The 13,042-nt window shown below is 41.0% G+C and overlaps 2 protein-coding genes across 2 annotated transcripts in view; both read right to left on the bottom strand.

The window, feature by feature from the left end:
* The window catches only part of LOC133553184 (zinc finger protein OZF-like), an 839,429-nt gene that overhangs the window by 79,328 nt on the left and 747,059 nt on the right, over positions 1-13,042 (bottom strand). The window lies entirely within an intron of this gene.
* Positions 376-13,042, bottom strand: part of LOC133551477 (zinc finger protein OZF-like) — a 14,094-nt gene continuing 1,427 nt past the window's right edge. Inside the window, exon 2 of the mRNA XM_061898249.1 lies at positions 376-4,041. Coding sequence (XP_061754233.1) covers positions 2,741-4,041 — 1,301 coding nt within the window. The 3' untranslated portion in view covers positions 376-2,740. The remainder of the gene's footprint in view (positions 4,042-13,042) is intronic.

The following is a 13,042-nucleotide window of genomic DNA, read 5'->3' on the forward strand; positions in this document are numbered from 1 at the left end:
TTGCACCACTGGCCAAAAGATGCGAAAGTCCCTCGTTTGTTCCGCACACTGTACCGACGACAGCTATGCTACGACAGAGATGGCAAGAATGTGTGGATATCCTGCGACACTCAAAGCAGATGCATTTCCAACGATAAAGTCAACGAAATCTGCAATATTGGAAAATCGACCACCAGTGAGTCTGCCGGAGTGCCTCGGGAGCTAATCAGGGTCGACGGAGCACGGCAAACGATGACGGCAGACGAGCGAGGTAAACCCCCTGGATGTCTTGGCTAAGATGTGATGTATGCCACTTATTTTTCTGTCTGTCAAGCTTGGACATGGATTGTGTGTGCTCCTTCGACGGAGAGGGAATAGGGACGAGCCAGGTGTGAATTCAGGTACATATTTATTTATTTATACACTAAACAGAAAAATAAACAAACTAAGGGCGCTCACAATGAGGTACAAAACTTGGCTACAAAATACAAACAGGAAACAAAAACACTTGCACGATGGCATGAATGAACTATGAACAGAAATAGCACGATGGCATGACTATAAATAACTAAAACAAAACACTTACTGTGACAAAAAAAACCAGGAGTCAAGAATAGCAAGGTGCGGGGGAGGTGATCGTGGGCATGGAGAATGAGCAGCATAGGTAGACAATGCATTGAAGGCAGAAATCAATTAGCAAAGTTCCCAGGACGAGGACAGAAACAGAATGGTATAAATAGCAGCTATGATGATTAGAAACGGGTGTGGGACTGAGGGTTGGGCGTGACTGGGAGACCAGGTGGAAACTAATGGGTTACTATGGAAACAAACAAAACCAGGAAGTGTAAAACGGGAAACAAGAGTCCAAAAACAAAACAAACATGATCAAACATAAAACTGAATTACAGGCATGACACTGTCTCATTTTGTCCACCAAATTTATAACGTTGTGCATGAATGCACAAAGGTGAGTTTTGTTGATGTTATTGACTTATGTGGAGTGTGCTAATCAGACATATTTGGTCACGGCATGACTGCAAGCTAATCGATGCTATCATGCTATTTAGGCTAGCTGTATGTACATATTGCATCATTATGCCTCATTTGTAGCTATATTTGCATCCAGCCTTTCACATTTAATGCCAAACAAACACATACCAATCGTTGGTTAGAAGGCGATCGCCAAATTCGTCCTCGCTTCCTCCCGTGCCGCTGTCTGTCGTGATATGGCTCAAAAGCTTCAGTTTCTTCTTCAATTTCGTTTTCGCTACCTGCCTCCAGGTAGCGTGATGGCTAAAATTTTGAGAAAAACTTTGAAAAATAAAATAAGTCACTGGGAACTGATTTTTCTTTTTGTTTTAACCCTTCAGAAATTGTGATAATGTTCCCCTTTAAAGTGTGAAATACTAACCCGCACCTTTTCCCCGCACATGCACTGCTGCACTAACTTGCAAAAAGTGTAGAACATTTTTACACTCAAGCAAAAAATCTTTCTATTCAGCTTACTCATTATCTTTGTGTTCTTTGGATTGGTAAGGTGGGGGATCTCGGGCACATGGCTAATTTAAATATGATTTGTGTATTTAAATGAAGCCATGGACAGGGAGGGGCAGACTACTCCAACACGAGCCCTTAATTCCACATTGATTGATGATCGTTTTTAAATACGTGCGCACACTTGTATGGTGTTCGGGTCTGAGGGACCCATTTTCATTTTTTATTGAAAGAAAAATTATACAATGAATTATTTTTTCAAATGGAGACTCACTGACTTTGGCTCATTTTCTGTAAAGAACATATAACAGAATACATATTTAATGAAAGTAATACTGAACTTGCCCCCCCCACACACATTTCTATTACATATAAGGTGTCTGGAAGTGTGGAAATTGATGTCTGTGTACCACACACACACACACACACAGAAGGCCTAGAGAGGAGGAGGACAGAGTGTAGGTACACAGAACATCAGAGGGTCAAATGTGCGAGAAAATGAGAGCAGACAGTGTTGACAAACAATGTTACAACCTTGTGTGGGAACTGCAGGTGCAGAAAAACAAAAGAAGAATCCCTGTGGGATGCAGAAACTGGCAGAGAAATTTTCCATGCTAAGTTCATATTGTTGTTACTCAGCCAGCGTTTGTGGGTCTGATGGACCCGTAGCACTTATGTGGCTTTTAATGCCTCACAATCAAACACTTTTATTTTAAAATACCAAACAGATGTTTATTGGGATAAGGTAAACATCTGTTCAATATTATACTATACAATTGTTTGATTGTCAATAACAACTGAGTAACAACAATATGAACAATATGAACATTACACAAGGGTCAAGCCATCTGAGTTTTTCACTGGATTTGAGCGCACACCATTTATTAGTAAGTAATCCACACCAGTCTTAATACATGAGGCCCCAGGCGACCTTGGAGGGTGTAGTTTCAGGCAGATCGATTCATGTTGTTGGTGTTCAAAGTCAGACATTCCAGAGGAAAATTACGATTCCTCCCCAGCGAGACAGACATGATGATGTCTGTCTCGATTAAAGGAGTAAAAAAAACACTACAAGCATCATTTATCTTACTATTCAGGATAGTTTCATATGCACACAAAACATGGAGTCACGAGGAGATAAGATTATGCTCCAGATACTCCAAATGTATACAAATACCTCAGATATTTGTGGAAAAAGCAGTTATTTTGAGGAGGTCCTGGGTTTGGTTGGATGTCGTCACATACCACGAACTGAACAGCTGAGTGTTTATTGTCCCATGTGTGTTCTTGCGTGTTTTACTGCGTCTGCATTGTGCGGGAACCTTTCACCACAAATCGAACAACTAAATGGAAACACTTCTGTGTGCGTTTTCATGTGTTTGGTCCAATAGCCCTTGAAAGAAAAGCTTCTGCCGCAGAGTGAGCAGTTAAACGGTTTTTCTTCCTCGTGTAATTTCATGTGTTCGGGCAAATAGCTGCTCCGACAAAACTTTTTGCCACAAACCGGACAATTGCACATTTTCTCACCTGTGTGTGTTCTCATGTGCTGAGTCAAATACCTCTTAGTAGAAAAGGGCTTGCCACAAACGGAACACTTGAATGATTTTTCTCCTGTGTGTAATTTTGTATGGTGGGTCAAGTGGATGTTTCGAGAAAATGTTTTACCACAAACTGAACAGTTAAATGGTTTTTCACCCGTGTGTGTTCTCATGTGGTTAGTCACATGGATCTTCATAGTAAAGCTTTTGCCACATACTGAACAGTTAAACGGTTTTTCTCCTGTGTGCGTTCTCATGTGTTGAGGCAAACAGCTCTTTTGAGAAAAGCTTTTCCCACAAACTACGCAAGCAAATGGTTTTTCTCCCGTGTGTGTCCTCGCGTGTTGACTCATGGTTCCCTTTCGAGAAAAGCTTCTACCGCAAACTGAACAACTAAATGTTTTTTCTCCTGTGTGTGTTCTCATGTGCTGAGTCAAGTGGCTCTTTCGAGTAAAACTTTTACCACAAACTGAACAGCTAAATGTTTTTTCTCCAGCGTGTGTTCCCATGTGTTGAAGCAAACTCCTCTTTTGAGAAAAGCTTTTTCCACAAACTGAACAAGTAAATGTTTTTTCTTCTGTGTGTGTTCTCATGTGTTGATTCAGATAGCTCTTTTTAGTAAAACTTTTACCACAAACTGAGCAAATCAAACATGTTTTACCTCTCTTATTTTTAGAGAATTCAGAGTCCTGGTTGTCAGTGTGAGTCCTCATATCACCTTCACAGTCTGCATCGCTGCTCAAAGTTTCTTCAACCTCGTCCGCACCTTCATTATCTGATAGTGGAGCTAAAAGGTCGTCTGGATGCGGTTTCTCTTCATCATCTTCAGTCTTCACAGACACAACAGTCAGTGGCAGCTTGGTGAGATCAGCTTCCTGCAATCCAAGTAAACAATCTCCTTCCTGAGTGATCCAGAGTTCCTCCTCTTCCTTTTTAATGTGAGGTGGTTGTGGTGTTTCCTGCTTCAAAGTGGGGCTCCCCCCAGACTGAGGGGGAAGTTCTTCTGGATGACAAATCGCCTGTTGAAAGTCTGCAGAACACAAAGACACTTTACACACTTCCTTCTATGTACTGCATGTGTGTGTGTGTAGTGTTTCATAGCCATTCATTTAGTGCCTTGCCAGAATGATGTATCAATGTTTACATGACTTGGATTGGACCCAGACAAGTGAAGCTAAAATCACAGCAAATAGAAAACATCTAGTTGGATGGACATTAGGATACTACAAACTAGCAGTGGGGGGAAAAAAATCAATATGGAAACATCCAATTATTTGCCGGAGGACGGTGATGCTAATGTCTTACAGTAGAAGGCTAAGCTAGCTACATATCAAATTGAGCTGACATTGCTAACATATAATTCACACATTTCTAACCTACTGTTAAGATACTACAAAGTAGCAGTGGGGAAAAAATCAATAAGGAGTTATATCTCAAATTTTTTTCATAAATAGAAATATATATATATATCATCATCATCATCATCAGCCGTTGTCAGGACGAAAGCCTCAGCATGTTTCTGCCATTTGGCGTACTTTTCATGCTGCTTATTAGCCTACACCAGGGGTGCCCACACTTTTTCTGCAGGCGAGCTACTTTTCAATTGACCAACTCGAGGGGATCTACCTCATTTATATATATCATTTATATTTATTTATTTATGAAAGAGACATTTTTGTAAACAAGTTAAATGTGTTTAATGATAATACAAGCATGTGTAACACATATAGATGTCTTTCTTGCACCAAGACAAGAATATAAGTTGGTGTATTACCTGATTCTGATGACTTGCATTGATTGGAATCAGACAGTAATGATGATAACGCCCACATTTTCAAATGGAGGAGAAAAAAAGTTGTCCTTTCTGTACAATACCACATGAAAGTGGTTGGTTTTTGGCATCTAATTCATCCAGCTTCCATACACTTTACAAGAAAAACATTGGCGGCAAATTCCGTAGCTTGCTTGATTGACATTCACGGCACCCGAGGGTCTTGTGAGATGACGCTGGCTGCTGCCAGTTCATTATTATGAAAAAATGACAGAGAGGAAGGCGATGAACACTTTTTATTTCAACAGACTTTCGCGCCGTCCTTTCCGTCAAAACTCTAAAGGCCGACTGCACATTTCCTATCTTCACAATAAAAGCCCTGCTTCATGCTGCCTGCGCTAACAAAATAAGAGTCTCGGAAAGCTGGCGTGCACAAGTGATGTGCACGCCAGCTTTCTGAGGGATCGCTTGTGCACGCCAGTTTTCCGAGACTCTGTATTTAGTTAGCGCAGGCAGCATGAAGCAGGGCTTTTATTGTGAAGATAGGAAATGTGCAGTCGGCCTTTAGAGTTTTGACGGAAGGTACGCCGCGAGAGTCTGTTGAAATAAAAAGTGTTTCTCGCCTTCCTCTCGGTCATATTTTCATAATAATGATCTTGCAGCAGCCAGCGTCATCTCACAAGACCCTCCGGTACCGTGAATGTCATTTAAGTGACGTCTTGGTGAAGATTGATGATCACTCATTTTAGGTCTATTTTTTTTTTAAAAGCCTGGCTGGAGATCGACTGACCCGCCCCCCCCCCCCCCCCCCCCCGCCACCCCCCCCTCCCCCCGCGGTCGACTGGTAGCTCGCGATCGACGTAATGGGCACCCCTGGCCTACACCTTCCACGCTGGCTTGGTGCGGGTTGGAAGGGGTATTTTATATCAGAGATCCTTCTCCTAGACTAATTGCCTTACTGGGCTGTTGAACTTAGTCTGTCCTGTTTGTTGTCCACGCCCCATTTACCCAGGGACCCGCTCAGCTTTATGGCGCTGACCGCCCGCCAATCACAAGAGAAGGTGCAGACGGTTCTTTGTGTGCATTTTATAGACGTTAGTTGGGACTCACTAACCACACACACAACCTCCCATCTCATGCCTGGAAGTAGTTTAACATGATACCCAGGACATATATATATATATATATGTTTTTAAAAAGTCAACAGTAACAAAGTAGACTTTTTTTTCCCCACATTTAAGTAGCAAGAAATGTTTCCACTTTCTTTACAATTGCAATGAATGGAAATTGATCATTCCAATTACTTACATTTTTGACACGGTTTGTCCAATGAATTATGAATTATTATCATCTAGTGTGCGTCCTGTGCACTTAAGATGTGACTTTAAGGTTTTACTACTTACGTATAAAATACTACACGGTCTAGCTCCATCCTATCTTGCCGATTGTATTGTACCATATGTCCCGGCAAGAAATCTGCCTTCAAAGGACTCCGGCTTATTAGTGATTCCCAAAGCCCAAAAAAAGTCTGCGGGCTATAGAGCGTTTTCCGTTCGGGCTCCAGTACTCTGGAATGCCCTCCCGGTAACAGTTCGAGATGCCACCTCAGTAGAAGCATTTAAGTCTCACCTTAAAACTCATTTGTATACTCTAGCCTTTAAATAGACTCCCTTTTTAGACCAGTTGATCTGCCGTTTCTTTTCTTTTTCTTCTATGTCCCACTCTCCCGTGTGGAGGGGGTCCGGTCCGATCCGGTGGCCATGTACTGCTTGCCTGTGTATCGGCTGGGGACATCTCTGCGCTGCTGATCCGCCTCCGCTTGGGATGGTTTCCTGCTGGCTCCGCTGTGAACGGGACTCTCGCTGCTATGTTGGATCCGCTTTGGACTGGACTCTCGCGACTGTGTTGGATCCATTGTGGATTGAACTTTCACAGTATCATGTTAGACCCGCTCGACATCCATTGCTTTCCTCCTCTCCAAGGTTCTCATAGTCATTATTGTCACCGACGTTGGGTGTGAGTTTTCCTTGCCCTTATGTGGGCCTACCGAGGATGTCGTAGTGGTTTGTGCAGCCCTTTGAGACACTAGTGATTTAGGGCTATATAAGTAAACATTGATTGATTGATTAGGGTTGTCTCGATACCAAAATTTTGGTACTGGTATCAAAATGTATTTCGATACGTTTCTAAATTAAATGGACCACAAAAAAAATGGCATTTTTATCTTTATTTCAACGAAAAAATCTTAGGGTCTATTAAACAAATGTTTCTTATTGCAATCAAGGAAAAAATTTGGCCTTAAATAAAATAGTGAACATACTAGACAACTTGTCTTTTAGTCGTAAGTAAACAAACAAAGACTCCTAATTAGTCTGCTGACATATGCAGTAACATATTGTATTATTTATCTACCTATTATTTTATCTACATTATGAAGGACAAGCTGTAAAAAATTATTATTAATCTACCTGTTCATTTACTGTTAATATCTGATTATTTTCTGTTTTAACATGTTCTATCTCCACTTCTGGAGCGCTAATTCATTTAAAACCTCTTCTCACTCCTGCGCTTACCAAAGGCATGCGGTAAAAGTAAACATGCGCTAATTATTTTAAAACCTCTTCTCACTCCGGCACTTACCAAAGGTATGCAGTAAAAAATTGAGAGTGATGTAAGCTTGGACCTTAAATCCTACTGATCAGCTCTTAATCTTCTTCCCTTTAAGCGATTTCAAATTACCGATATTGAAATCAGCCTCCTCCGTTTTGAAAATGATGACAGGGGAAGTGTAACTCGTGACGTAACGAGTTTAACCAGGCGGTAATACTAAGCATGCACTAATTATTTTGGGAAGCGAGTTTGACCCGGCAGTAATTCAAGGCAGGCGCATACTATATGCCCGGCGGCATTTCAAGGAAATACAGTATTCTTCTCTTTTTTGATACTTTACATTAGTTTTGGATGATACCACAAACTTAGGTATCAATGCGATACCAAGTAGTTACAGGATCATACATTAGTCATATTCAAAGTCCTCATTAGTCCAGGGACGTATTTCCTGAGTTTATAAACATAACACACATAAAAAAAAAATTAAAAAAAAGATTTTGTGATGCTAAAAATATCAATGTAATCATAGTAGTATCGACAAGATACGCTCTTGTACTTGGTATCATTACAGTGGATGTCAGTTGTAGATCCGCACATGGCATTTACTCTTGCATTTAAATAGACTCCCTGTTTAGACCAGTTGATCTGCCGTTTCTTTTCTTTTTCTTCTATGTCCCACTCTCCCTTGTGGAGGGGGTCCGGTCCGATCCGGTGGCCATGTACTGCTCGCCTGTGTATCGGCTGGGGACATCTCTGCGCTGCTGATCCGCCTCCGCTTGGGATGGTTTCCTGCTGGCTCCGCTGTGAACGGGACTCTCGCTGCTGTGTTGGATCCGCTTTGGACTGGACTCTCGCGACTGTGTTGGATCCATTGTGGATTGAACTTTCACAGTATCATGTTAGACCCGCTCGACATCCATTGCTTTCCTCCTCTCCAAGGTTCTCATAGTCATCATTGTCACCGACGTCCCACTGGGTGTGAGTTTTCCTTGCCCTTATGTGGGCCTACCGAGGATGTCGTAGTGGTTTGTGCAGCCCTTTGAGACACTAGTGATTTAGGGCTATATAAGTAAACATTGATTGATTGATTAGGGTTGTCTCGATACCAAAATTTTGGTAATGGTAGCAAAATGTATTTCGATACGTTTCTAAATAAAGTGGACCACAAACAAAATGGCATTTTTAGCTTTATTTCAACAAAAAATCTTAGGGTCTATTAAACAAATGTTTCTTATTGCAATCAAAGAAAAATTTGGCCTTAAATAAAATAGTGAACATACTAGACAACTTGTCCTATAGTCGTAAGTAAACAAACAAAGACTCCTAATTAGTCTGCTGACATATGCAGTAACATATTGTATCATTTATCTACCTATTATTTTATCTACATTATGAAGGACAAGCTGTAAAAAAATATTATTAATCTACCTGTTCATTTACTGTTAATATCTGATTATTTTCTGTTTTAACATGTTCTATCTCCACTTCTGGAGCGCTAATTCATTTAAAACCTCTTCTCACTCCTGCGCTTACCAAAGGCATGCGGTAAAAGTAAGCATGCGCAAATTATTTTAAAACCTCTTCTCACTCCGGCACTTACCAAAGGTATGCAGTAAAAATTTGAGAGTGATGTAAGCTTGGACCTTAAATCCTACTGATCAGCTCTTAATCTTCTTCCCTTTAAGCGATTTCAAATTACCGATATTGAAATCAGCCTCCTCCGTTTTGAAAATGATGACAGGGGAAGTGTAACTCGTGACGTAACGAGTTTAACTAAGCATGCGCTAATTATTTTGGGAAGCGAGTTTGACCCGGCAGTAATTCAAGGCAGGTGCATACCATATGCCCGGCAGCAATTCAAGGAAATACAGTATTCTTCTCTTTTTTGATACTTTACATTAGTTTTGGATGATACCACAAATTTAGGTATCAATGCGATACCAAGTAGTTACAGGATCATACATTAGTCATATTCAAAGTCCTCATTAGTCCAGGGACGTATTTCCTGAGTTTACAAACATAACATACTAAAAAAAAATTAAAAAAAAGATTTTGTGATGCTAAAAATATCAATGTAATCATAGTAGTATTTACAAGATACGCTCTTGTACTTGGTATCATTACAGTGGATGTCAGTTGTAGATCCGCACATGGCATTTGTTTACATTGTGACGCCGGTGAGCTATTGTATCCTCCTACGGTGTGTAGTGAAGCATGTTTAGCTGTTCCTCGTCCTGCGGTGATAATGATACTTGTAAGAAACTTACTCTATTTATCGCCATGGAGACGAGGATTAGTGATGTAGAAGTAGCTAAAACACTGCCCATTGCGGATGGACGTTAGCCATGTCTTAAAGCACCTCTTTCTGTGGGCGTTTTTAGTGTTATAGCCTCATCTTTTTTGTTAGTTTTTTAGCCTGAGTGCGTCCATTCTCCCTTTTCTGTCTACACACTGTGTCTGCTTGTAAGTACTCAGTGCGTGCGCACTGCCGAACATGCTCCTTTGCTCGTAAAACGAGCAATGCCGTCATGCCTGTAAAAAGAAATATGGCGAACCGGTACTTATCAAAAAGAGTATAGTACCGTTTTTGATTCATTAGTACCGCGATACTATACTAGTACCGGTATAGCGTACATCTTTAGTGTACATATATACAACTTATATTTTGGGCTGTATTTTTACGTTTTTCAGTGAATTCTGTAGAGTATCGCATTTTAGCTGCATGTTACCAATATCTCCATGTCACGATATCACAATATTGTATGTTGACTCCAGTTTCTACTTCAAATTTATATTTTAAAAATAGGTCAAATCATGATTTTCTTCTACATTTAAAACACTTCATGGTGGTCTACATCACATGGCATGGTGGTTCTTCAGGGACAATGCGCATAGGTTTTATTTTACAAACCTACTTTCTAGCCATTTCTTGCTCCCCTTTAACACAGTTTGAAGTTGTATGTTGATCCTGTTTTTGTTTGGCCATGTGCTGTTTGTTTCTGTCATAATGGGGGGGGGGGGGGGGGTCGTTCTCCCAGGAAGGCAGACGGACAACTCGGGACATGGCGTTTAGGTTAAAACATGATTTAATTGTGACTAAAAAGGTACAAACAAAAAGCGCTCACTGTGTTTTTCGTTTTTTCATGCCAAAGTTCATGCCGTTCTTTTCAAGTCACAGTAAGTGTTGTTTGCGTTATGTTCATAGTTTATGTTAATTTTGTTGGTTTTTACCTAAACGGCATGTCCCGAGTTGTCCGTCCGCCTTCCTGGGAGAACGACCCCGCAGCAAGCTGCGACCCCCCCATTATGACAAAGAATAAGGACTTCTTGAAACCCTTCATGTCAACATCTCCGGCCGGTGCCACACCCACAAAATGCTTAAAGGGGAACATTATCAGCAGACCTATGTAAGCGTCAATATATACCTTGATGGTGCAGAAAAAAGACCATCTATTTTTTTAACCGATTTCCGAACTCTAAATGGGTGAATTTTGGCGAATTAAACGCCTTTCTGTTTATCGCGCTGGAGGCGATGACGTCAGAATGTGACGTCGCCGAGGTAACACACCCACCATTTTCATTTTCAACACATTACAAACACCGGGTCTCAGCCCTGTTATTTTCCGTTTTTTGGACTATTTTTTGGAACCTTGGAGACATCATGCCTCGACGGTGTGTTGTCGGAGGGTGTAACAACACCAAATAGGGAGGGATTCAAGTTGCACCACTGGCCCCAAGATGCCAAAGTGTCTGCCGCCAGACCCCCATTGAATGTGCCAGAGTGTCTCCACATTTGACCGGCGATGCTAAGACAGACATGGCACAGAGATGTATGGATAACCTGCAGATGCATTTGCAACGATAGTCAACGAAATCACAAAGGTGAGTTTTGTTGATGTTGACTGCCAGCTAATCGATGCTAATATGCTACGCTAATCGATGCTAACATGCTATTTACCGGCGGTGCTAAAGCAGACATGGCACAGAGATGTATGGATAACCTGCAGATGCATTTGCAACTATATTACGTTTCCTTCCACCTACATTTAATGCGAAACAAACACTTACCAATCGACGGATTTAAGTTGCTCCAGTGTCAAAAGATGCGAAAATCCTGATCGTTTGGTCCGCACATTTTACCGGCGATGCTAACGCAGCTATTCGGCCATGCTATGGCTATGAATAGCGTCAATAGCTATTCGCTCAATAGCTTCAGTTTCTTCTTCAATACTTTCATACTCCAATCATCTGTTTCAATACATGCGTAATCTGTTGAATCGCTTAAGCCACTGAAATCCGAGTTTGAATCCGAGCTAATGTCGCTAAATCTTGCTGTGGTATTCCCATTGTTTGTTTACATTGGCAGCACTGTGTGACGTCACAGGGAAATGGCCAGTGTCTTCGCAGAGAGCTGAAAATAAGGCACTTTAAAGCTTTATTTAGGGATATTCCGAGACCGGTAACATTTTGAAAAAAAATTCAAAAAATACAACAAGGGAACTGATTTTTATTGTTTTTAACCCTTTTGAAATTGTGATAATGTTCCCCTTTTAGCAACCATTTCCACATCAACATCATATGAAAAAAACAGTCAACAACAGAAGGAGACAACGTCCGCAGGAACCCACCACATAGCGAAGGACATACACTATTTGATTTCCTATTATGCAGCTCATTTGTATTTGACAGTTGTTGAAATAACTTGTGTGACATCATGCACTAAAGTGCACTTTATTTGTTTTAAACTATTGTAGTGGTGTTCTGTACAAAGAGTGCACTTTAATTTAGTGTTGTTTTGATATGTCATCTTAGTGCACTAAAGACCTACTGAAAGCCACTACTAGCGACCACGCAGTCTGATAGTTTATATATCAATGATGAAATATTAACATTGCAACACATGCCAATACGGCCTTTTTAGTTTACTAAATTGCAATTTTAAAATTTCCCACGAGGCATCCTGTTGAAAACGTCACAGAATGATGACGCTTATGTTGACGTGTGCTTGGTTGGAGCGGACATGTTCTCCCAGCACCACACACGGCTAAAAGTCGTCTCTTTTCATCGCATAATTACACTTTTTTTTGACATCTTTGTTGCTGAATCTTTTGCAATTTGTTGAATTAATAATGGAGACGTCAAAGAAGAAAGATGCAGGTGGAAAGTGGGGGATTGCAGCCGCCTTTAGCAACCGAAATACAGCCGGTGTTTCTTTGTTTGTTGTGAAGCTTTAACACAGAGCGGTCAAGCGAACATGTTTCTCTACGTCAACCAGCAAGTTTTTGGATGGGGAAATTGTGATATTAAGTCGGCTCTTATCGGAGACTTGAGTGGATTATGCGACCTCCTCCTGCTGCTCAAAAAGGCAGCTGTGATCTTGGCTCCTCGGCTTCTCTCAGAGACACTGCCGTTCACCGCAGCCATCCGACTTTCAGGTATGACTTTATAATCTCACTAAAATACTATTAACACAACACCACAGTGTATATGTTTATTTTACTTTTTATTCATAATTGTACGTAGAAGTGTCTGGTTGTATCTGCTGCTTTAATGTCTTTAATGTCCTCTGTGTTCTTTGATGTTTCCCTCTTACACACATGTAAGAGGGATGTGTACTATGGCTATGAGTTGTTGGTTTTTTTTCCCTTGG

This window comes from Nerophis ophidion, linkage group LG01 (genome assembly GCF_033978795.1).
Source record: "Nerophis ophidion isolate RoL-2023_Sa linkage group LG01, RoL_Noph_v1.0, whole genome shotgun sequence".
Lineage (NCBI taxonomy): Eukaryota > Metazoa > Chordata > Actinopteri > Syngnathiformes > Syngnathidae > Nerophis > Nerophis ophidion.